Source organism: Ammodytes marinus (genome assembly GCF_949987685.1).
Source record: "Ammodytes marinus genome assembly, chromosome: 5".
Classification (NCBI taxonomy): domain Eukaryota; kingdom Metazoa; phylum Chordata; class Actinopteri; order Uranoscopiformes; family Ammodytidae; genus Ammodytes; species Ammodytes marinus.
Window position 1 is genome coordinate 33,358,477 of NC_137234.1, and position 26,737 is coordinate 33,385,213.

At 44.6% G+C, this 26,737-nt stretch overlaps 1 protein-coding gene across 1 annotated transcript; it reads right to left on the reverse strand.

The window, feature by feature from the left end:
- On the reverse strand, positions 1-26,010 carry adat1 (adenosine deaminase tRNA specific 1). The gene is made up of 10 exons (XM_080028411.1): positions 25,701-26,010; positions 24,630-24,698; positions 24,325-24,379; positions 24,065-24,195; positions 12,682-12,807; positions 11,572-12,004; positions 10,501-10,643; positions 4,852-4,951; positions 4,568-4,654; positions 1-416 (listed from the first exon to the last, which is right to left on the reverse strand). The coding sequence occupies exons 1-10, from the start codon at positions 25,879-25,881 to the stop codon at positions 275-277; spliced, it is 1,467 nt and encodes a 488-aa protein (XP_079884537.1). The 5' UTR covers positions 25,882-26,010; the 3' UTR covers positions 1-274.
- Between the last annotated feature and the right edge of the window lie 727 nt (positions 26,011-26,737).

Sequence of the window (26,737 nt, forward strand, 5' to 3'; positions counted from 1 at the left end):
CGAAGTGGGTAGGGAGGTCGCCTCTGGAGTGCAGGGTCGGTGGTTCGATCCCCCGCCTGTGTCCCTGGGCAAGACACTGAACCCCAAATTGCTCCCGATGGTTCAGAGGGCGCCTTGCATGGCAGCTACTGCCATCGGTGTATGAGTGTGTGTATGAATGGGTGAATGTGGTAAGAAATGTAAAGCGCTTTGGGACTGACGAAATCAGCTAAAAAGCGCTATATAAGTCAAGTCCATTTACCATCCGTTATTTGAAGCCAGTGTTTTTGTCTCTTCAGTCTTCCAGAGTGAAGAGCAGGAGCTGTCTGTCAGCGCGCGGCCACAGAGGGAAGGCCTGGCTGTGCAGCTGCTGCCACGCACGCTGGTACACAGCTGACGCTTGTTTGTAATCCCAGTACGTCTGCAGCTCTCTGCCCCTGAACACACACACACACACACGCACGCGCACACACACACACACACACACACACACACACACACACACACACACACACACACACACACACACACACTTATTAAAGGATAAGTCTAATGACATTAGTTACTTTTTTTCTGTCAACCTAACCCATAGAAACTCCAAAACCAACAATGAATGACCACTAACATATTGCATTTGTATTCAAGGCTAGATATATTGTTTTCCTCTATTCCAACTATCAAAGACACATGAAGAGTCTTTTAAAAAGCGTTGGACCATTTTCCTGGATGGTTCCTGGGAGGTTTAAATGAATAGCAAATAGCAAGTTCTGTAAACTAAGTGTGTTCAGTTTCCTGAGATTATTATTTATTATTTAATGTATTTAGTGTCTTGTATTAGTTTTGATTTACTTAAAAATACCCTCAAAACGTTCCAGAAACCATCCAAAAAGTCAGGTTGTCATGGCCACAGAATGGGCAGTATAAGGGGCCACTCACACTAGGGCCGCGGCCCCGTGCCCGAGCTCATTTGCATACTAAAGTCTAGAACGTTTGGCTAGTGTGACCACGCCATCCGTATTCCAGCACGGAACAGCCCCTTGGCCACGGCACACTTGGGAGAGGTGTGCCGTGGCCAAAGTACAGATGCTAATGAGATGACACGCGCACAAGCAAGCGCACAGGCGGCGTTCCTGACGTGAATTTATTAAGGATGCATTGTCCGTTAACGTCCGCTGCCTACTAGTCGGCACCAGAATTGCCCACCACTTGGACTTGTAGCTACATAAAATGTGTGAGAATTAACGTGTGTGTAGGCCTAGGTGTGGGCTAATAAAAGAGGGAGAGAGCTAAATAGGTGAGCGCAGAAAGCAAAGCAAAAAGGTTTTCGTGTTTACTCACGTTCGTCAGATGATTTTTTTCTTTTTCCTCCCGTCAGCTGTCATAATACTGCCTTTACGCATGGCGGTGGAGCAGTGTTAATTTTGGCAGCATATTCTGATTTAGTCTTAGTCTTTTGAATATCACACTATTTAGTCTTAGTCCTATTCTAGTCATCTAAAATATTTTAGTCTTAGCCTAGTCTTAGTCAACTAAATATAAACAGAATTTAGTTGACTAAATATATAGCGGACTTAGTCGACTAAGTGTTTCTTTCTTCATTGAATGGTATTAAGTTTTGAATATGCAATACAGACACAGATTTAATGGTTGTAATACAAAACATGTATTTAATTCTATCCTAATAATCTCACATACAATCAGTGTACCTGACTGGATGGGGGGAGGGGAGGCTTTAAGAGCCTGTGCCCGGGGGCCCATTATCTCATGTTCTGTCTATGAACCAACTGGATTCCACAATCTTTTTTTCTTTTTGCGGGGAGCATGCACAAGCATTATTTATAAAAAAAATTTAATAAATAAAATAAAATAAATAAGTGGGGGGCCCCACACTAGGTCTTGAAACGGGCCCCGAGATTGCTAAGGCCGCCCCTGGGCAGCAGCAGCACGCAGTTAAGGCGCTGACAAAAGTGAGCAACTGCGCTTTCCTTTAAGCAACACTGCTGCCGCTGTGTGTGTTCGGACTTCTTTTGCATCAAAGCCTTTTTGATAATAAAATGAGAGGTTTTAATTGAACGCTGTCCAAGCGTCGGAGACTGTTGATTGTAACTTACTCGGGTGAAAACAGAAACTAACGGAGGGAGGCGGCTGTTTCACAGTTCATTTCCTATATACCGTAGTTGCGCAGTCAGTTTGGGGACATGGCTCTGTGTATTCAAGCTCGAGACACAGCCTACTACAAACAGATCGCGGAACTTAGCCGTTCCCCTAGACAACGTTAACGGGCAGGATATCCCTGTCTATCATTTTGTCCATCAAACCGCAGAGTTTTTCTGCACAGCGGCTCACTCCACCCGCTCACACTGCCGAGGTCTCTCGTCGATTTTCACCGACACAGGGTTGCATTCGCTGCTTTGCACTGATTGGATTTCTTCCCAACTTGTCCCACAAAAAGAGTAGTTCTGATTGGATCTCTTCTCCATTCGTCCCGCCCTAACATTTTCGTATCGTTCCTATTTGTTGACTATAGTGTCAGTTATATTCGTCTCAGTCTTTGTCATCATATATGCCTTTTTATTTAGTTTTTATTTAGTTTACGTCCGTGAAAAAGGTTGGTTGACTAATATTTTTCGTCATAGTCTTAGTCAACGAAATTAACACGGTGGAGACGAACACAAAACAACACACAACGGGACTCCGCGGCCCGGTGATAAGGAAACAGTATCTACTTTATAAAGACACTTAAAATAACGATCTCTGCCCATACAAAAAGTTCTGACTTGGATTACTTGATAGAGCGATCGATGTGTATAAAACCATCCGGTACGTATGGTCTGATGACGGTCCGTTATATTAATAATAAACAGCGTGCTGCACAAATATGAGACTGTCCACCGCGACCTATTACGTCAAGGCTACATTTAAAAAAAAAAAACAATAGATTAAGGATTCTCGTTGCTCTAATTTGGAAGTGGAATATTTGATGCAAATTTGTCCGGATGAAAATATTCACAAACAGTCGTATAGCCTACAAGTAGACTACGCTCCAAATCCTAAACGCGCACGGTGATGTAGGCAAGGTGCAATCGTGCCCAGGCCACGAGCAGTGTGACCACGGGCCAGCGGGGGGAGTGGGGAGGGGGGGGAAACGGCCCTAGTGTGAGTGGGCCCTAAGTATCCATTTAAAAAGGCCTTTTAAATGCTAGGAAAAGCACAGGCGTGAGTAAGAAAAGCAGTGGTGGCTCCATTCCATGTAGCAGCTTCAGTTTCAGGGTGCTGGCAGTGTGCATGCTGGCCTACTGTCACTCTGCCATGGCTAACAGGGACACCTGAGCACAGCACAGCCAGCATAGTGTTATTGACAGCGCCCATTTTAATACAAAGAACAAAATATCTGCAGATAAACATGGCTGCTTTAGACCTGAAGCGGTGGCCTGCTTCATTTACTTTGTTTTATTTATGTCAAACACAAAAACTGAATATATACAGACGATTGGACATTCCCAGATGCCTCAGTGGTCTCTCCTCACCACACATGCCATTGTCATTGCAGATAATATTGTCATTGTGTGCTGCTGCTGCGTGTGTGTGTGTGTGTGTGTGTGTGTGTGTGTGTGTGTTCTGTTGGGCCAGGCCGTGCTGGGATCACATTACCTATTAAAATGCTAATAAACAGAGGGACCACTGTTCTCCCCTTGGAGAGGATTCTCAGCCATCACACACACACACACACACACACACACACACACACACACACACACACACACACACCAAGCTGTGACTCCTCCCCCCTTGGGAAATAAATACCTGGGACGTTGCGTCTTCAACTCCGAAAACACAGACGAAAAACAATAATGAGTTTTAAACAAAACCACAAGGAGGAAGGTCTCACACAGTGACACACTGGCCTCTCAATGCAAATGATGGAATAAATAAAGCACTTACACATCTGTGCTCACTTTGATCCATAATGTATTGTGACCTTTCTTAGTGGGCAGGCTGCGGCTGCTTTAAAGTGCTTTACTGTGCATATGTACTCCAGCGTCTTGCATGGCAGCTACTGCCATCGGTGTATGAGTGTGTGTATAAATGGGTGAATGTGGTCAGAAATGTAAAGCACTTTGGGGCTGAGAAAATCAGCTAAAAAGCGCTATATAAGTCAAGTCCATTTACCATTTTACCATATGTACTGTAAATGGATATGCGTTTTTTAATTTTTTTATTGTCCTCTGATTTGAAGACTTCACTCATGCACATGTTGTCAGAGAAAACAGGCCGAAATCGCTGTAGTACGCATACCAAGCCAATAGTCGGTGGTGACACTTAGCCTAGTAGATAGCTCTTCCGGTACAATTTAATGCATAAAACCTTACTGTGACCGAAAATGAATGCCACTACTAACGTTCATGAAGCGGTTGGCGTAAGCTTAGGGTTACAAGTATTGTCAGTGTGGATTGGACCATGTCTCAGCAACAGATCAGATCACAACATCCAGTGTGTGGACATCTTCACTGGTGTTGTTGGGTTGTTGGGTTTAGGGCTAAGAGGCCGTTTGAGAAGCACAGCCATGAATGAGCCTATTGTCTGTTACCTGAGAGAGTCTGGGAGTGAGGAAGGATCAGTGGCTGATACCAGGGACAGGAAGGAACGGAACAGCTCCAGTTTACACAGAAGAGACCTAAAGAGAGAGAGAGAGAGAGAGACACACACACACACACACACACACATACACACACACACACACACACACACACACACACACACACACACACACACACACATCACTGCAATCAGCTCTGCATAAAAAGTTCATAGTGATAGAATGCAGTAAACAGTGAATGTGTGTGTGTGTGTGTGTGTGTGTGTTGTCTCCACCTTGCATTAGCTGTGCCCAAGGCCTTCTTGGTGACTCCATGTTTGTAACCGTTGGCGGTGACATCTAGTGGCTGCTCTGTCACATTACACCAGCTGATGGCTGAAACAGGTATAGGTTCATATGATTAGATGATTTAGATTAGAAAACGTTATTGATCCCAAGAAGGGCCAATTCATTTGCAATTCACCACATCCCCACAATCACATCAACACCTTCCTGAATGTTACATGTCAAAGACACATACATAGACAAACAGAGGTTGGTGATTTGAGAGAATGAACAAAGCAACAAAACACACTGTGAGCTCCTATATATCACAATATAAATGAAGTCTCTTGAAGTGGTGTTTATGAGTAATGAGCCCACATTCCCAAAGTCCACTCACACACACCTTTTCCCTCATGGTGGCCAGTTAGATAGAGACAGGAGTTACTGTAGACTCGGCTTGATCACCGTCATTTTCCTGTGAGCTTAGCTGCACATTGTTTGTTATATTATTATGTGAGTATATAATATGTTATAATCACCTTAAAACCTATTTAAGGGTTATTCAGTGTGTGTTGTTGATACCCCCATCAATGCCCAGAACAAGAATCATCTGATTGCACACGCACACGCACACGCACACACACACACACACACACACACACACACACACACACACACACACACACACACACACACACACACACACACACACACACACACACACACACACACACACACACACACACACAGACTAAAATACAAATTTGTAAATGTTTTGCTACAATAATAGCCCCATAGTTTCCACTCTGGTTAAACTACCGAGCAGAGGGATAGTTTACCTGACCATAAACACATTGGGCCTCATTTATCAACTGTGCGTAGACCAGAAAAGTGGGTGTACGCACATTTCCACGCAAACATCGGCATTTATCAATTTGGACGTGAGCGTAGGGTATGCTTTCAGGATGCTTTCAACGGTGGCTGTATAGAACCGATAGAAAGTGTATTTAATCATTTAATTCAACTGTTGCACCTTAACATAAAAACCCGCTCTAAATATTTTAGATAAGATAAGATAAGATAAGATAGTCTTTATTGTCATTGTACAGTCACCTATACAATGAAATTGGGATTGCCAACTGAAAGTGCATTACACACAGAAAAAACAGACAAGCAATTTAAGTTAAAAACAGTATAAAAACAAGACACAGAAATAACAAAAGAAACAAGACAAGGACAGGCAATGTCATAATAAATAAATGTAAAAGGCAGAAAGCATATTGCACTTGTGGAAAGTGAGGTAGCCTATATGTATGTCTGTTTTATGTTTTAGGTTTTATGAGAGTTAAGGGTCCTGATTGCCCAAGGAAAGAAGCTGTTAGCCAGTCTGTTGGTTCTGCTCTTCAGGCTCCTGTACCTCCTACCAGAGGCAGACAGACAGACAGACAGACAGACAGACAGACAGACAGACAGACAGACAGACAGACAGACAGACAGACAGACAGACAGACAGAGTCTCTTCAGGCTCCTGTACCTCCTACCAGAGGGCAGTAGGCTGAGCAGGTGGTGTCTGGGATGGAGGTGGTCACGGATGATCTTCTTTGCTCTTGAGAGGCATCGAGAGCTGGCGAAGTTATCCAAGGAGGGCAAAGGAGAGCCAATAGTCTTTTCAGCTGACCTTCTCACCCTCTGCAGCCTTTTTCTGTCAGCCACTGTGCAGCCAGCATACAAACACAGTGATGGAGAAGGCCAGCACACTCTCAATGGTTGAGCGGTAGAAAGTCACCAGCAGCTTCTCCTCCAGTCTGTTCCTCTTGAGTACCCTCAGAAAGTGGAGTCGTTGTTGGGCCTTCTTCACCACCGCTTTCGTGTTAACTGACCAGGATATGTCCTCAGAGATGTGAGTTCCCAGGAACTTAAAGGTGGAGACTCTCTCCATTTATGTGGAGAGGAGCGGGGTCAGCTCTGTGTCTCCTGAAATCCATTATGACCTCCTTTGTTTTTGTGGTGTTAAGGGACAGGTTGTTTGCAGCACACCACTCCACCAGCCGCCGCACCTCATCCCTGTAGGCCGACTCGTCTCCTCCGGTTATGAGCCCCACCACAGTCGTATCATCCGCAAATTTGACTATTGTGTTGGAGGGGTGGGTAGGAGTACAGTCATGTGTGTAGATGGCATACAGGAGTGGGCTCAGCACGCAGCCTTGTGGAGAACCCGTACTGAGCATGAGGGTGGAGGAGCTGTGGGTGCCAATCTTAACAGACTGCGGTCGATTTGTAAGAAAATCTTTTATCCAGGCACATGTGGCGGGGGGGAAGTCCAGGGCAGCCAGCTTGCTCACAAGGATGTCCGGGATGATGGTATTAAAGGCCGCGCTGTAGTCGACGAAGAGCATCCTTACGTAGGTCCCCGGGTGTTCTAGGTGGCTGAGTGCTGTGTGGAGGGCTGTGGAGATGGCATCATCAGTAGATCGGTTTGCTTTGTATGCAAATTGGAAGGGGTCAAAGGTTGGAGGGAGGCATTCTTTTATGCGATGAGTCATAAGCTTCTCAAAACATTTTGCAACCACTGGTGTTAGTGCAATGGGTCTATAGTCACTGAGGTTATTGATGGTTGAGTTTTTGGGGACAGGGATTATGGTAGCCGACTTGAGACATGGTGGGACGGTGGCATGTGTCAGGGACAGGTTGAAGATCTTGGTGAAGACCCCTGCCAGCTGATCAGCACATGCTTTGATTACTTCGCCAGGCACTCCATCAGGTCCGGTGGCTTTTCTTGTGTGCACTGACCTGAATACACGACTCACTTGATGTTCCTGGATAGTGAGTGTGTGTTGGCTTGTGGACAGAGGGGTCAGCATGTCTGTGTTGGGCCTTGTTGCCTCAAAGCGGGCAAAGAAATGATTTAATTCCTCTGCCAGCGAGGCGTCGGCACTGATGGTCACTGAGGGGCTGCTGTTGTAGTTTGTTTTATGTTTTAATCCTTGCCACACTTGACGTGGGTTGTTGTTTGTCAGATGGCCCTCAACCTTCCTTTTGTAAGCCTTCTTCACACCTTTGATGCCTCTCCTCAGGTCCGCTCTCGCCACGCTGTACAGGGCATTGTCCTTTGTTTTGAAGGCGGCGTTTCGGGCTCTCAGGAGTGACTGGACTTTGCTTGTCATCCAGGGCTTTCAGTTTGGATAGACTTTGATGTTTTTATCAAGCGTCACATTGTCAGTACAGTATTTGATGTATGATAATACGGTGTCAGTGAAGCCCTGTAGATCCTGTTGTTCAAGGATACTCCAATCTGTGTGAGCGAAACAGTCTTGCAGTTGGGAGAGTACACCCTCTGGCCAGGTTTTCACAGTCTTTGTTACCGGCTTGGTTTTCCTCCTAAGGGGAGTGTATGCTGGGATGAGGAGCAGCGAAAGATGGTCAGACAGGCCCAGATGTGGGAGGGGGACTGCTCTATAAGCATGCTTTATGTTCCAATAGACACGGTCCAGTGTGTTGTTTCCTCTGGTGGAACAGCGTACATACTGTACAAATCTGGGAAGGACTGTCTTCAGGCATGCTTGATTAAAATCCCCCGCGATGATGTGTACCCCATCTGGATGAGCTTGCTGCTGTTTAATGACACTATCATGTAGGTAGGTAAGAGCTATGCTAACATTTGCATCTGGTGGAATATAAACAGCAGTGATAATTACCACTGGCAGATAGAAGGGTCTGCAAACTACTGTCATTGCTTCTATGTCCAGGGAGCAGTGAGTGTCCGTGCTCTTACTGCTTGCGCACCAATCATTGTGAACGTAAACACACACTCCCCCTCCTCTGCTCTTACCGGAGTCCTTGTTCCTGTCGGAGCGGTGGATAGTGCATCCCGCTAGTAGAACTGACGCATCCGGGATCAGCTGATGTAGCCAGGTCTCCGTGATGATCATGACACAGCAATCGCGAACAAAGCTGTTGGCTGCTAGATGTAATTCCAATTCGTCGATTTTGTGAACGATGGATCTTGCGTTAGTCAGGAAGATGCTGGGTAACGGAGGTTTGAGTGGCTGTTTCCGTAGCCGGGCTAGAAGACCCGCTCGGCAACCCCGCTTCTGCTTGTGCTCCCTGCGCCGCCTTCGCCGCTTGCTTGGGCCGACAACAATACAAGGCGACTCCGGTGACCTCACTATGTCAAGCGGGATGTTATGATTCCGCTGGAAGTCGCTCGTAACTGCAACCTGACAACGTAATCCCATGTTCAGGAGCTCTGTGTGGCTGTACATATGTTTAGCTTGACACCACGTCCTAAGACACACTAAAAACACAAACGACACGAGCATAATACACTTAATCAGAGAGCCAAGAGCCGCTGCGTCCGTGCGCGCCGCCATGATGAAGTCTGTCCCCAAAGTTTAACTATAATATATGTATATTCAAAATCATAGGCTATAAAGTAGTGTTCTCATCTGTTTATAGATTGAATGTGTCCTCACTTGTCATGTATTACTGTTAATAACATTTTCAGTCTGGAGACCAAAATAAAATTAATATTATTACAAATACATCGAGATCAGCTTGTTCAGCCCTTAGTCAACACTAGGAGACATTTGTTTCAGCTATGAGCTTTTTAATGCCCTCTCTCATGTGCTCGGAGGTGATATTGAGAATCTGTTCAGCTCTGTTGGGGTTGTTGGACCAAACTGGAGGCAGGGAATTACTTGACTGAGGCTGAGCTCGTCTAACGGTGGGCTAACTAGTAGAGCGAGTGCTGTTAGCCTAGCTCCTGGCAGTCGTGCTAATGTTGCTAACTCGTCACGGTACTTCAGCTAGACGGGAGTATCGCCCTCCCCCCAACGTCACTACATGCCCTTTTTTGGTACAAGGAAGTGAGGCGGAGTCAAACTCTGGCAAGATGGCAGCGCGCACACGCCAAGAAAAAAGGGATGCTCCTCAGTGAACTGAGATCGGCCATGACGCTTTATCCATTTATTATACTATCTATGTTATGCTGTCAATTTCTACTTCAGAGAAGTTCCTCTTCTTTGCAGTAATGCGCATATCCATGTCGTAAAACCTCTGGGCGAGGCCTCTAAACTGAGAAAATATAGGGGCGTGATATTCAAATTATGATTGTTTTCAGCCGCCCTATTTATAAATACTGATCTGGCGTACGCTGAGATTGGCGAGGTGCGACCGTTTGATAAATCCCACACGATACCTGGCGTAGAGTGATATTTGCGCCAGGATCTGCACCAGTTTCCACGCAAGTTTGATAAATGAGGCCGAATAACTTTGCATTTTGATTAAAATCTTATTTCATCAGCGCAGCTCCATTTGCAACATTTCAGCGGATGTTGATAATGTGAATACTGTTTACAAGTCAGACACTGCTAACTACTGTTACTCCTCCTGTGTAGGGCTCCGTATGGAAGATCTATACTTTTTTTGGTATGTCTTGTGGTTCGCTGTCAGTGAGCCAATAAGCATGTAGCATGCTTGATGTGACAATATCTAAAAGTGCTGCTGATTGGCTGTGTGAAGACATCCAGGAAAAATACATTGGTTTACAACAATTTTTTTTTATCATATGTTCTGTTTTGACATGATCTTCATCTTTTCATAAAATTTCTACTGAAAACAGGTATAGTGCGTGTGTGTTTGTGTGTGTGCGTCTCTCCTACCTGCCCCACAGGGGGAGATGCGTCCCTGGCCCCGGTGTGTGTGCTGGGTGTGGGCCTGGCTGAAGGGGAACTCCAGTGTGGACTGGAGCATGTCAGGAGGACACACAGAGAAACCAGCAGGCAGCTCTGACACACGGGAACACCTGGGGAGGACAGGGGGACCCACTTCAAAATGAAGGAAAATACATCATTCATAAAGGATATCTGGCACGGAAAAAGATCCAGGGTTTGAAACTAGCGACTGTGGATATTCAGCATCCGTAAATCTGAACATTTTTATGTCTCTGCGCCGGCAATAGACATTATGTTTTGGGATTGTCCGTCTGGGCCATTCCTGTGACCGCAGTATCTCAGGGACGCTATGCAAACTTTCTGAATAGATTTTGGAGGTCATGGGTCAAAGGTCAAGGTGCCTCATAAACACATTCCCTGCGTTCCGAATCGCATACTTTCTACTATATAGAATGTAGAAAAAAAGATTAAGGATGTCCCGATTCTTGTGGCCAGATTTAGGATGGTTAGAAGTACCTGGATGTCCTACTTCATCCGGCCAAGAGGCAAGATCAAGGCGCAATGTTATGATGAAATAAAAGAGTAAAAGTATGTCCCAATAGTATGCCTACTGCATCCTAACTAGATTCTTTTTATCGCCGGATGTAGTATGTAGAATAGAAAAAAGAAATAATATGCGATTCGGAATGCAGGGATTATCTCAAGACTCTCAACACTTTGAGGGATTTTTGTAAAATGTATCACACCCTCACACTTTGATTAGAACATAAACTGGTTACATTGTGGAGGTCAAAGGTCACTGTGACCTTGTGTATGAACACAATATCTCATGAACCCGTTTAAGGAAGTTCTTAAAGGTTTGAACAAATGTCCACTCTGACTTTCTGGAGGTCAAATGTGCCTCCTACCATAATGCATCGTCTTAGGAGCTTTAACTTCTTTTAAAGCATTGCCTACCACCACTATGAAGGCACTAGTGTTTAGTTATTGAAATAATAATTCCTCAATTAAAACAGTTCCATTTATTGTTTTACCTTAAGGTTCAACCCCTCTCCCTACCTTGTGACCAGGGCTCTGTGCATAGCTTCCTGGCTGTAGGGACACTTCCCCACCACCACAGTGCTGAAGTAGAGCGCCTCCTGGAGGTAGTGGGCCAGCAGAGCTCCCTGGAGGCCCAGCACGCTCCAGCGGGCCAGCTTGTCAGAGCAGGACAAGGAGAGGGTGGGCTGTCCTCGGCCCGGCTTCACACGGAGCCTTCCTGTGCTGTGGTACCCACACCCAGGGTGCAGAGGGTCAGCTGGCCCCCCGGGGACACACTTGGCCCCCGTCCTGTGGATGTCTGGGAGCTGGGGATGGACTCTGCTTTGTATCTCCTGTGGGGCTGAGTCTAGTAGGACAGTGTCCACAGAGCGGTCTGAGAGAAGCGATGCTTCAGCGTGTGCTCTCTCCTCTAGCTCTGTCTCTGCTGTGCCCTGTTGCCCCAGACGGGGACCTGCAGGAAGATTCAATTCAATTATTGGCATTAAAGTTTCAATAACCATGTCTACCAAAGCATCAAAAAACTATTTGTCCAAATATTACAGTAGACAATAAACAGTAATATGAACATTAACACATCATTAAGCCTGATTTATATTAAAGGTGAAGTAAGCGATATATTAATGTTAATATACATGGTAAATTGTTCTATATTCATACAGTGATCACTTGTATAGTGTGCGCGTTTCATAACTCCGATCTCTCAGTCAACCGCTTTGCATGTTATCGGCAAATAAAGTTTTCTGGGATCCCACAACTGGTATCCAATCAGAAGAGAGAAGGCTACAAACCGGCACCCGTCTCACTGCCGGTGCACGCGCAGAGCGACAGATGGGTGAATGTTTGTGCCTACAATGGCAGAGCAGGTAAACATCCTTCCCAATGTCCGGTTTGATGGTTTTTATCATGTTTTATCACACTTACAGATCTGAGATGATGCTAGATAACTCGCTGCTTGAAGACCGCAGTGCATTAATGTGGTGACGTAGGGACGAGCGAGGGGACTGCTAACTGCAGTAACTGACAGGAAGTTAGCAAAAATAACCACTTCGCTTACAGCACCTTTAATTATATAAACCGTACGTCTTATACCTCTTATATCTGATATATATATCTTATATGTATATATACCTTTAGTCTTTCTGTCATCCCTGGTCTCCTCAGCCTTCCTCTTCAGGCCATGTCCCCCTCCAGAGGGGACAGCAGGACAGGGCTGAGCCTGGCTGTCTGCCATGGCGATGATGGAGGCGTCACCACCTGGGAATACAAGTCCATTTCAAAATAGGGAAAGTGCTTCATGGTGAACATAGCCGGTTGCATATTTATCTATCTGTGGTCCCTTTTGACTTGGTTAGTGTCAAGTTGAAACATAACGCAAACAAAAAGAATCCAGAAGAAAAATAACAGTGAGAGAGTACAATAAACAAATAGACACGCAACAAACAATGTTGCTCACGAAAAATTAGTATTTAGGGGAGCATACTAATTGGGTGCTAAAGTGCTGAGCTAATGAAGTGCTAGTGTTATTGCAGAGTTAAAGGTGAAGTAAGCGATTTATTTATGTTAATATAAGTGTTAAATCTTTATTCATACTGTAAGAGCCAATCAGGGGTCTATATAAGTAGGAACCATTCTGTGTCACGTAGCATGCCATACAACTTGGCTGCAGCAAAGGAATATGTTTGTAATCACTTGAAAGAAGAATAAACCGAACGGATGGTTTTAATTGCAAATACGACTCTGACTCTCATTCATAACAACAAGGAAATATGCGTCAAGAAGGTACTCCGCGGTACAGCATCTCGGGGCTTAAAGCTTGGGCTTGGCCTCTACAATTGTCAAAAACCTAGTCAAATCAAACTTTTGGTGGACTTATGTGGACTTTTTTGGATATCCGACTTTTTCCTCGCGTGTGGTGACAGCGACAAAGGAGGAGTGCACAGTGCAGCTGCTTCTCACCTGCACAGCTGATCTGGACAGCGGGGGGGACTCCGCTGCAGCGCGTTCGCTCACCTGCTGCACAGGGCAACAGAGACGGGAAACACGGCGAGGGAAGCCGGGGATTCGAGCCGACTGAATGCACATCAGCTGTTCTTTACAGGAGGTAAGGTAGCGCTACCACCGGTTTAGATGGCCATAGTTTAGTGTTGTGTGCACACATACGGAGAACAATTCCAATGCATTGGTCGCGCAGGTGGATGAACAGTTAACTTTGCGTCGTTCGCTTACACTCAGTTGACTGTTAAGACTATAAAAATGTCAGAGTGCGTCGCGGAAACGGACAAACTTTCAGTTGCTGGCGCCATAACGGCTAGCAGACCGAATACTGCCAACGGCAGTGAAACACAAAGACCCAAACGTGTTGTCAAACTTTCTGCCAAAGCATTTGCTGAGAAGCTGGATAAATTGCATGTTGGTAGAAAAGCAAAGCTAGACAAGGCTGGTAACATAAGAAAGAAGATACAGGGGTTCATGAACACTGGTAAACATGCAAATGTGAAATTCGATGTATGCATGACAATTTGTTGTGTTTATTGCCACCAGAGGAAAGGGAAAGGCAAGAAACATGGTTCAAGGCTAAAATGATGTTTAATGATGAGTTCATTGTCAATACTAAAGAGTGGGTTGAAAAACAGGTGTCTGAAAATTGTGCTGCTGGTGATGATGATGGTGGTGGTTGTTGTGATAATGAGGCTGTCGATGACATACATCCTAATGACAGCATCTCTAATGTGGGCCTAAACAAAAGTACCACAAGTAGACAAAGTACTACTTCCTCTGCACACATTCAGGCAGCAGTAGAAAAAGCTGCAGTTTTGGCTCGCTTGGCAACCTTAAAGGAGAGACATGCATTAGAGGAACAGGAGCTTCAAATAAAAAGAAAAAAGGAAAAGCTGGAAATGGAAACTGAGTTAGCCGCATCTAACGCTAAGCTGGAAGTGTTGCAGGCAGCCCATGAACAACATTCCTATCTTACAGCATCAATTGGTATTGGCTCTTATTTTGAAAGGGAGAAAGGGAAGTTCAAATCATTCAACACTCTTAACCCTATAGCAAAAGAATACAAGCCTACAACATGGCAATCACAGCAAAAGGATGTGTCTTTCTCCCACAGCAAATATCCCACAATGGGTGATAAACCAAAGCAAAAGGAAAACCAGGGTTCATCAAAAATGGAGGCTTACGCACAGGATCAGCAGGATGAGGAAGCATCACAAGGGTTTCAACCTGATGCATCAACAACTCTCACTAACCAAAGTAACAGGCAACACATCAAGCATCAACAACATGACCAAATAACAGCTGGAGATGTTTTTGCTATTATGCATAAGCAGAATGAGATCACCGCGGCACTTGTTCACCAGCAACGCTTGTCATCTCTACCAACACGAGACATTCCTATATTCGAAGGAGATTTATTTGAATATAATGTTTTCATCAAAGCATTTTAACAAAGAGTGGAGGATAAAGCTAGCAGAGCTGACTGTCTTACTACTTAGAACAATTCACAAAGGGACAGCCAAGGGAACTGATTCGTAGCTGCCAGCACATGGCCCCGGAACGTGGCTACATCATGGCAAAGGGTCTTCTTCAGGAACATTTTGGGAACAAATACAAAATCGCATCTGCATACATAGAGAAAGCTGTATCATGGCCAACAATTAAATCAGAGGATGTCAAAGCCCTCCAAGCGTATGCATTATTCCTCCGCGGATGTTGTAATGTGATGCAAGAACTTCAGTACATGCAAGAGTTAGACATGCCAACTAACATGAAAATGGTTATTTCAAAGTTGCCTTATAAGCTTAAGGAACAATGGAGAACCAAGGCTCATGGCATCTGGGAAGCCTCCAGTGACAGAGCTCATTTTACAGACATGGTCGTATTTCTCGAGAGGCATGTGAAGATCCTGTCAGACCCAATATTTGGGAATATTGAAGGTGCCCAACAAAGATCAGTCGACTTCATACATCCTGACAGGTTCAAGCTACAGTCTGGAAACAGAATTAAAGGAAGCAGTTTCGCCACAACAGCGACTGAATTGAGTTCTGATGAAGACAATTGTATGACAAATTGCCCCAAGAAAGCAGGTTCATCTTGCCATTGTTGTTCACGTGCTCATCCTCTAGATGAGTTCCAACAATTTAGCGGTAAGAAGCACAGAGACAAGATCCAATTTCTACAGGAGAAAGGCATCTGTTTTGGATGCTTAGGCATAGGACACATAAGCAGGAACTGTAGTGAGCGCTTGACCTGTGAAGTCTGTGATCGGCAACATCCCACTGTGCTCCATATCACAAAGGCAAATGTGCAGTTACAGCAACCTGCTGAGCAGCCTGGAGTTATCACACCAACTCTCTCCGAGACATGTGGCCGTACAGGGGCCGGAAAGGATCGCTGTGTTCTTTCCATTGTTCCAGTGCAGGTCAAGTCCACTAACAGAAAGGAGGTCATACAGACCAGGGCTCAACGCTAAGGTTTTTTTTCACTTGCCCGTTCGGGCAAGTGGGTCTGAATTCTACTTGCCCGAAGTCAATTTTTACTGGCCCCATATAAAAATGTTTTTATTAATGGTGTACAAATATTTGTTATATTCGCTCTTTATTTACAATGTATAAACACATCATGGACAGTGTTATAGATGAGTTAAGGGTCATACTGAAAGTGGAGGCTATTATTCAAATATTATTTGAGTTGGAACATTTGTAATTTTTTAGTTTCTAAACCGACAATAACTGCAAATGAGACGTGTTTTATGCAAAAAAAACATTGGTCACACAAATGTTTTTTTCTTGTACCTTATTCTTTTTACAACAGCAATTCTTTAAAACTTTTTTCTGTAAGACATTTTTATAGGTCTACAACAATCTGTTTTAAACGTTTTTTATTATTATTATTATTCAAAATCTCAACTTTTGGCTAAGGAACAGGACAGGCTGTTTTGAACACTTTTCCAGTAGCCTAGTTTCAAGCTTCCAATCCACTGCCTCCTGGGTATGTGAAGTGACACCTCAGGTCCATTTATTAAGATGTACATGCAGGCTGTAGAGGTGTTCCTCTGCTATCTGTTGCTGATGTTTGTGTTGTACTGCACACATTTAACTGGTAGTAGGCTACTAGCAGCAGAGCTAACGTTAGCATCCTAGCTAAACTACTACTAGATTCACTTTGGATGCATTTAAAAAACGCGGATATTTTTGCTGCTTTTCAGACGGCTGGGGTCTACTTATTTAGGCATACTCGTTGGCTTTTGTACTTTCTGTCACACCAACGTGACTTCTTCTTATTCTGCCTCAAATTTCTAGCTGCTTCTCCTCCCACACCGTTGTACGCAGACATGCAAAAACTTCACACAACGTGCGTCCCCACCCCGCGGGGTGTGCTATTATACAGTTTTTCCCATTTCCGCTAGGGGGCGCTGTTATGAAGTCCCGACTGAAAGAACTTTGAGAGGCCACGCCCCGCACACCGTAACTCCGATTGACTTGAAATTTCTCACACAGGTGCATGTTAGGGTGCTCTACAAAAAAGCCTCTGGGACCATAAAAAGTCTTCAGGGAATATTTCCCGATAATTAGCATAAAGTGAAAAACACGGTGTTATCCACAACTTTCTGCAATTTGACTGTATCAACACCAAATTTCTCGTGAAGCCCCGGGGGACTACAATAAACATACCCGTAAAAGATTAGTAGGACAACTTGAAAAACATGGCCGCCATTGACCAAAATGTTTACGCAGGGGCGGGGCTTAAAAACACGTTGGCCATAACTCCTTAACCATAGGTCCTATCATCATCAAACTTGCTGGGTATGTGCAGAAGTCATGTGGTAGCATGTCCATCGAAGCTTATCGAGATTAACCCATAGGGGGCGCCACAGGGGCGGGCCTATCCACAAATTGGCCATAACTCCTTAACCATAGGTCCTATCATCATCAAACTTGCTGGGTATGTGCAGAAGTCATGTGGTAACATGTCTCTCTAAGCTTATCGCGATTAACCCATAGGGGGCGCCACAGGGGCGGGGCCTATCCACAAATTGGATATAACTCCTTAACCATAGGTCTTATCATCATCAAACTTGCTGGGTATGTGCAGAAGTCATGTGGTAGCATGTCCCTCGAAGCTTATCGCGATTAACCCATAGGGGGCGCCACAAAAGTCACCCCACTCCGATTGACTTGAAATTGATTACACATGTACAGCTCATGGTGCTCTACAATATAGCCTCTCAGAATTTTTTTTTAATTTCCGCTAGGGGCCGCTGTTATTAAGCAACGACTGAAGAAAGTTTGAGAGGCCACGCCCCGCACACCGTAAGTCCGATTGACTTGAAATTGCTCACACAGGTGTATGTTAGGGTGCTCTACACAAAAGCCTCTTGGACCATAAAAGTCAACCTGGAAATACTTTCGGCTAATTAGCATAAACTGAAAAACAGGGTTTTATCCACAACTTTTTCAAGTTTTACTCTATCAACACCAAATGTCTCACGAAGCCCCGGGGGACTATGACGCACGTCTCCGAAAAATATTAGTAGGCTAGCTTGGAAAACATGGCCGCCATTGACTAAAATGTTTACGCAGGGGCGGGGCTTAATTACAAATTGGCCATAACTCGTTGACCGTAGGTCCTATCATCGTGAAACTTGCAGGATACGTGCAAAAGACATGTGGTGGCGTGGCCCTCTAAGCTTGTCGAGGTTAACCCATAGGGGGCGCCACAAATGCGAAAAACGTCATTCACCAACGCAATGTTTGCCGGGCCACGCCCCTTTCCCCCTGACTCCGATCGACTTATCATTTGTCAGACGTGTACAGCTCACGTCGCTCTACGATAAAGTCTCTCGGATCGCGGGGGTCGGTCTGCTACTCCTCCCACACCGTTACACGCAGACATGCACAAATTTCACAGAACGTGCGTCCCCACCCCACGGGGTGTGCTATTATACAGTTTTTTAAATTTCCGCTAGGGGGCACTGTTATGAAGCCCCGACTGAAAAAACTTTGAGAGGCCACGTCCCGCACACCGTAACTCCGATTGACTTGAAATTTCTCACACAGGTGTATGTTAGGGTGCTCTACAATAAAGCCTCTGGGACCATACAAATTCTTCAGGGAATATTTCCCACTAATTAGCATAAACTGAAAAACAGGGTGTTATCCACAACTTTCTGAAATTTTACTGTATCAACACCAGATTTCTCTTGAAGCCCCTGGGGACTACTCCTTAACCATAGGTCTTATCATCATCAAACTTGCTGGGTATGTGGTAGCATGTCCCTCGAAGCTTATCGAGATTAACCCATAGGGGGCGCCACAAATGCCCCCTGACTCTGATTGACTTGAAATTTCTTACACATGTACAGCTCATGGTGCTCTACAATATAGCCTCTCGGACAATAGGGGTCAGCCATGATTATTTTTTTCGCCGCCATTGCCCAAAACGTTTACGCAGGGGCGGGGCTTATTAACAAATTGGCCATAACTCCTTAACCATAGGTCCTATCATCATCAAACTTGCTGGTTATGTGCAGAAGTTATGTGGTAGCATGTCCCTGGAAGCTTATCGAGATTAACCCATAGGGGGCGCCACAAATGCCACCTCTTACACTTGTACAGCTCATGGTGCTCTACAATATATCCTCTTTACTGCATTAAGCTCCTCCCCTTTACCACATTAGGCGCCTCCCCTTTACAATGTTAAGCTCCTCCCCTTTACCGTGTTAGGCTCCTCCCCTTTACCATATTAGACTCCTCCCCTTTACCACATGAAGCCCCTCCCCTTTACTACATTAGACTCCTCCCCTTTACCGTGATAAGCCCCTCCCCTTTACTGTGTTAAGCTCCTCCCCTTTACCACATTAGACCCCTCCCCTTTACCATATTGGGCTCCTCCCCTTTACCACATTAGACTCCTCCCCTTTACCATGTTAGGCTCCTCCCCTTTACAATGTTAAGCTCCTCCCCTTTACCACATTAGACTCCTCCCATTTACCACATTAGGCTCCTCCCCTTTACCGTGTTAAGCCCCTCCCCTTTACCACATTAGACTCCTCCCCTTTACCACATTAGACTCCTCCCATTTACCACATTAGGCTCCTCCCCTTTAACATGTTAAGCCCCTCCCCTTTACCATATTAGACTCCTCCCCTTACCACGTTAAGCCCCTCCCCTTACCATATTAGGCTCCTCCCCTTTACAATGTTAAGCTCCTCCCCTTACAACGTTAAGCCCCACCCCTTTACAGTGTTAGGCTCCTCCCCTTTACACCATTAGGCTCCTCCCCTTTACCACATTAGACTCCTCCCCCTTACAATGTTAAGCTCCTCCCCTTTACCACATTAGACTCCTCCCATTTACCATGTTAGGCTCCTCCCCTTACCACGTTAAGCCCCTCCCCTTTACAATGTTAGACTCCTCCCCTTTACCATATTAAGCTCCTCCCCTTACCACGTTAAGCTCCTCCCCTCTACAGTGTTAGGCTCCTCCCCTTTACACCATTAGGCTCCTCCCCTTTACCATATTAGACCCCTCCCCTTTACCATGTTAGGCTCCTCCCCTTTACCGCATTAGACTCCTCCCCTTTACCATAGTAGACTCCTCCCCTTTATAATGTTAAGCTCCTCCCCTTTACCACATTAGACTCCTCCCATTTACCATGTTAGGCCCCTCCCCTTTACAATGTTAAGCTCCTCCCCTTTACCACATTAGACTCCTCCCCTTTACCACTTCAAGCTCCTCCCCTTTATCACATTAGACTCCCCCTTTACCATGGTAAGCCCCTCCCCTTTACCATATTAAGCTCCTCCCCTTTACAGTGTTAGGCTCCTCCCCTTTATAGTGTTAGGTTTATTTAATAATGAGCACCAGTTCTATATGAAAAAAGACCGTGGATAGATGAATTTTATTTGGCGCTATAAAAAATTAAAATATTATTATTATTATAAAAAAAATTCAATAATTTCGGAAAAACTCCTGGTTGCCCGTTCGGGCAAGTGGGTTGTCATAGTTACTGGCCCGACGTGGCGTTTTACTTGCCCCGGGACGTCGGGCAATCCTTATTGTTGAGCCCTGCAGACGTATGCATTCTTGGACCTTGGAAGTTCGGCTACGTTCTGTTCTGAAGATCTGATGAAAAGGTTAAACATCACAGGAAAGAGAACCAGGTTTCTTTTGAAAACAATGGGACAGGAAAAGGTCGTACCTGCATACTCCTTATGCGGGCTGGAGGTGTCTGGTTTGGAGGAAAACAACTTCCATCTTCTCCCCGAAGTTCTCACTCAGAAGAAAATGCCAGTCACTACTAACAACATTGCTACTGCTGCAGACCTGGAAAGGTGGCCTCATTTGTCTAAAGTTCATATTCCCAGCATACCGGCCAATGTTGACATCTTGATAGGATCTGACGCTCCCAACGTATTGGAACCATGGGAAGTTGTGAATAGTTGCGGAGGTGGCCCATACGCTATAAGAACAGCGCTAGGTTGGGTCATTATGGGTCCTTCGAATGGAAGTGGCGGTAGCCTGCAGGACCAGCTGGAGACAGGCTCCAATGCTCAGGTGGAGAAAGGCCAGCCCAGGCAGCAGGAGGCCTACATCAACCCCCTGCTGGAAGCTGGTCAAACCAAAAAGGAGATGAATGCTACAGAATTGGGACGGCTGGAGCTTCGTCTTCAGGAAAGAGACGACCAGTTGAACACACTTCAGGACGAACTTAAAAACCTCAAGGAAGAGATGGTGCAACTTAACACACCACAGCCAGACGGCTTCGCACAGCTCACACTGTTACAGAACATGCTGACTGAGAAGGATGCCCTCATCACATCACTACAAGAGGAACTGATGGAGGTGAGAGAAAAGACGGCAGCTGATGTAAGCATCATGGCAGAACCAGTGTTTCAAATTGAGCTTAAAGAAACCCTCAACACGGTTTTTCCACAGATTCCCTCAGGGACAGAGCAACCAAGCTGGTTACAAGCATGTACACAAAGGGCGAAAGAGGCTGAGGAGAGAGAGATCACACTGGCTGAAACAGAAGGAACGCTGAACCATTTGCAGAAGAGCGTGGAGGAAGAACAGCTGGCTTGGAAGTCCAAGATGGCTAATTCAGATGAACGGTTGAAGGTGGCTTTGGATAAGGTCAGCAAACCGGAGGCAGAAAATCAAACTTTGGAACACTTGGAGAAGCAGCTTAAAAACCTGGATACTTCTGAGGAAACGGAGCAGCCGAAGCTGCACATGTCTGAGCGTTGGAACATACCAGATTTGGCCCAGACAGAGGCCCAGGCCCACAAGGAGGAGCGTTCACAGGTCAAAGCTCGGCTACATATACTGAAGGTTTCTGCAGAGCCACCAGCTGACATGGAATATGTTGCTCAGCTTAAGGAGCACCTTGACAAGGAGAAGGAGCTGTCCAAAGGCTTGGGAAAGGCAGCCAACAATGCTGCTACTCAGGAGCAACTGACCATAGAGAGGGACACAGCAAAAACATAAGAGAAATACCTGGATAACGCTAACATGGGAGAATATGTGGAGCTGAAGGAACAGCTGTCCGATACAAAGTTCACAATGGACAGTGTAAGAAAGAAAATGTGCCTCATAAGTTAAGCATTTAAACTCAACATTTTTAAAATAAGTCATGTTACTAGTTTGCTTAATTCAGCAGGGTAGCCTAAGAATGGTGATTTTTACATTTCCATGAATCTAATTGAAGTTGTATAATTGGCTCTACTGTATTTCTGTATTGAATTGTAATGTCTGCTTGCCATGTACAATAGGGGCCAGTGTAAGAGCCAATCAGGGGTCTATATAAGTAGGAACCAATCTGTGGTTCCGCAGTTTGCTACCCGGAAGACAAACGGTTTTTGACCATACACTCAGTCACGTAGCACGCCATACAACTTGGCTGCAGCAAAGGAATATGTTTGTAATCACTTGAAAGAAGAATAAACCGAACGGATGGTTTTAATTGCAAATACGACTCTGACTCTCATTCATAACAACAAGGAAATATGCGTCAAGAAGGTACTCCGCGGTACAGCATCTCGGGGCTTAAAGCTTGGGCTTGGCCTCTACACATACAGTGATCACTTGTATAGTGTGCGCGTTTCACAACGCCGATCTCTCAGTCACTCGCTCTGCATGTAATCAGCAAATAAACTTTTCGGGGATCCCACTACTAATAACCAATCAGAAGAGAGAACGCTACAAACCGGCACCCGTCTCACTGCCGGTGCACGTGCAGAGCGACAGATGGGTGAATGTGTATGCGCCTACAATGGCGGAGCATGTAAAAATCCTTCCCAATGTCTGTTTTGATGGTTTTTATCATGTTTCATCACACTTATGGATCTGAGATGATGCTAGATAACTCACTGCTTGAAGACCGCAGTGCATTAATGTGGTGACGTGGGGACGAGGGAGGGGACTGCTAACTGCAGTCACTGACAGGAAGTTAGCTAAACTGACCATTCTGTTTACTGAACCTTTAAGAAAGTGCTGGTATTGATTGCACAATGCCCTAATGCACATGGTATGCACAAACAACTGTGAGAGCAGATATTATATAAACCAATTGGCATAAAGCTGTATTTATGTATGTAACTATTGCACATTTATTAGCATACATAGATGTATGTACAGCATGAATGCAAACAGGGAGAAAGGCCTGGTTTGTCCTCATATGGGAAAAATATATGACATGACCAACAGCTCAGGATTCAATCAAAATGACAAAATATTTCCAGTAAATACGTATATTTCATTTGTACTGAATAGTATTAGGTGCCACAGAAACAAAATCAGGGGAGGGAGTTTTTTTAAATGATGCACTACAAACATAGATAGTAAATAAAAGTACAAAGCTGTAAATATGTTAACAGATTTGAACTTCGGGGATCATAAACTAATCGGTAGACGTCCTCTAAGCTCCACTAATAACTGCACTGCACTGTATCAGAGTGAAGGGATTGAATATGTTTCTCTTGGATGTTGCCCTTCGAAGAGCCTGCTGCACATAGAGAGCAATATACTAGAAGTCTAGCTTAGAGGACCTCTGGTTTTGGTAAAAATGAGGTAGGTTGAGGCCCATTGTCTGCCTGATGACAATAGAATGTGTCTTACTTCTGAGTTATTGATACTGGAAGTTCCGATCAATATCTTTCCAACTTATCTTTACAGTTTTTTTTACGAGTTTATTCTCAACATTGTATTTGGTCTTTATTATAATGACTTTATATATAAAGCACCTTTCAAAGACAGAGTTACAAAGTGCTTCATTAATCTTGACATTGTATTTTGTCTACATGAAAAAATAAAAGGTCTGATTTAAATCATGTGGGCTATTTGTGGCCATTTGTAAAAATTAAAAAAAAACATCGGGGCGCTTGTTCAATTCAGCCCGGGTCATTCTCTGCATGTCATTTTCCCCTCTCTGACCACTTCATCTCTCCACACTAATAAACAGCAAAAAAAAAGGCCAAAAATGATCTAAAAAAACTAAAGGGACTCACAGGGAGTGTGACTGGTGAAGAAGATGAAGGAGACTCCCGGCTGGAGCCTCCACTTCCCCCTCTCATCAGCCCCACAGAACACTGAGCTGTGCCCGCCAACCACCGCCCGCCGCAGCTCCTGGGTCAGGTACCTACGCACGCACACACGCACACGCGCACACGCACACGCACACGCACACACACACACACACACACACACACACATAGAATAGTCACACAACCTTTACTCACAAAATCAAACAACAAATTCAAATACATACCTGGTGCATCCCCTCCTGGCAATGACCTCTGCATGGCTGTCGTTAAGGACGTCACCTAAATGACATGAGAATCAAGACAACTGTAAGAAAAAAACACCACATTCCAAAAATAATGTAGGAAACAACACATAAACACACTATTTGTGTGGATGGCTAAATCAATGCTCAACTTTAAAATGTGGTGAATCTTTGTCAGGGCATCTTTAATAACACCTTAATGAAGACAGAGAGTATTGAGAACATGAAGAACACCATTATAATATAATAAAGTAATAAACAGTAACAAGATCACACACACTACACACCGGTGGGACTCATAGCCGTCTGTCCAATACATTTGGTCCCAGTTCCCAGGGAAACAACCTCCTTTTCAACTGTGAAAAAAATAAAACATTATTATATATTCATTACCATGCCATTGATCAGACGTTTAGTCTTTACTTGTTTACCTGTTATACACATTAAATATCATAGTATATGGTTTAAGCGTTACCAGCAGCTTGCTGCTAGTTCAACTACATTCATATTTGCATGATTCATTTTTTTTGTAGTCAACTTGTGAAACTACAAAAATGTTTGGGCCATAAAAGGAAAGTAGTTCATTCTTATTTTAAAGGTGAAGTAAGCAGATTATTTATGTTTTTTCTTTATTCATACAGTGATCACTTACATAATGTGCACGTTTCATAAAGCCGATCTCTCAGTCAGCTGCTTTGCATGTAATCAGCAAATAAACTTATTGTAGTATCCCTACATTTTTATCCAATCAGAAGAGAGAACGCTGCAAACCAACACATGTCTCACACTCATATATATTATATAGACTGACTCCATGGTCTCACTGCCGGTGCGCGCCAGAGCAACAGATGGGTGAATGTGTATGCTCCTACAATGGCGGAGCAGGTAAAAATCCTTCCCAATGTCTGTTTTGATGGTTTTTATCATGTTTTATCACACTTATGGATCTGAGATGATGCTAGATAACTTGCTGCTTGAAGACCGCAGTGCATTAATGTGGTGACGTAGGGACGAGCGAGGGGACTGCTAACTGCAGTCAGTGACAGGAAGTTGGCTAAGAACCATTCCGCTTACAGCACCTTTAATGTGACAATTGCTTCTCTAATTGATAAGCTCGCGGATAAAATTCTAAATATTCAGGACACAAATGTGACATTCCTTTAAATATTGACTGTTATTACAGTTAACTAAACTAGATTTCTGCCTAGGGAAGCTTTGCTGTAGGTCAACTTCTCCCAGTGTGAAGTCATTGGTAGACTATGTTTGCAAAGCTATGCTGAAATAGTAGCTTCCCCATCACTGGCTATAGTGACATAGAGAGAACACGAATTGTGCTGCAGTTGATTCCACTGTCTAACCTGTGTCAGAGTCGGCACACCGGGTGACTTTGAGTACAGCGGCCAGCAGACTCCACTCTCTGCCGGGCTCGGGCTTCCCTCTGCGGGGCAGCTGCTCGAAACGCTCGTAGCACAATGTAGCGATTTCATCCGCGTCTAGCATGTTCCACCGGATAGAAGGGACGTGTAGGTTTACGGGCATTACACATAGGGCTTTAACTTAACGGGACATATGTACCGTATTTGAAATAGTGACGGGGTCACATGGTAAATGTATGAACATAACTTTAATGAGGTTCAAATATCTCCGCAGCTGGCTGCTTGAGGGATCTGGAGATTGTTTATAGGCAAGTTAGCCTACTTCCGGGCCGAGCCAGGAAATGCTTTACCTTCACAATAAAGGCCCTTTATTTATGGAGTGCTGACTTTAAAAAAATGTATCGGCCTATACGTTATTGATTACTAATTGTAGCATAGTTATAGTAGGCCTATCCATTTTAGTGTGTAGGCTATTATAGCCTACTTGTACAAAAGGCTCTGCTGATCACGTGCAGGTGCAGCGCAGCCTGTCTGCATGCAGCGTCCCCCGTTGCTAAGCAACCGTTTGGACTCGCGCTCCGTTTATGTGAAGTTCCGAGCCGTTTGTCAGTTCATGTGTGTCTCGACAAAGTTCGGCTGTGTTTTATGTGTGGCGGCCCGTGTGCGTCACTGAGAGAAAGTAGCCTAAGTAGTGTAGAGAGGACACTGATGTTAATTTATTTAGATCATGTTTATTGTTAAAGCTGTGTGCTTGCATGTTAACAGCTGACAGTTATTCATTGTCTGTGTAACTGCCATGCGTCAGTTGAGTTTCACTCGTCTTTAAGCTAGTGCTGATATTATTTGGGCAGTTAGTGCATTTGACTGTATTAGAAATATTAGCCATTTTATGTTATACAGCAGCCTGTTCATTCATGTTATTAATGTTGTGACTGTGTAGCTTAACCTGTACACTGTAGCTTTCTATTGTAGTGGTGTGTTCTTGCTTAAAGGGACACTGTGTAACATTTTAAGTTATT

What these genes read in the sequence shown, in the direction of transcription:
- adat1 (XM_080028411.1), bottom strand. Translation starts at nt 25,881, where the DNA reads ATGCCCGTAAACCTACACGTCCCTTCTATCCGGTGGAACATGCTAGAC. An exon ending in GTGTGCCGACTCTGACACAG is followed by an intron (nt 24,699 to 25,700) that starts GTTAGACAGTGG and finishes TTTTTTTCACAG; the next exon opens with TTGAAAAGGAGGTTGTTTCC. An exon ending in CACAGAGCCCTGGTCACAAG is followed by an intron (nt 10,644 to 11,571) that starts GTAGGGAGAGGG and finishes TGTCCTCCCCAG; the next exon opens with GTGTTCCCGTGTGTCAGAGC.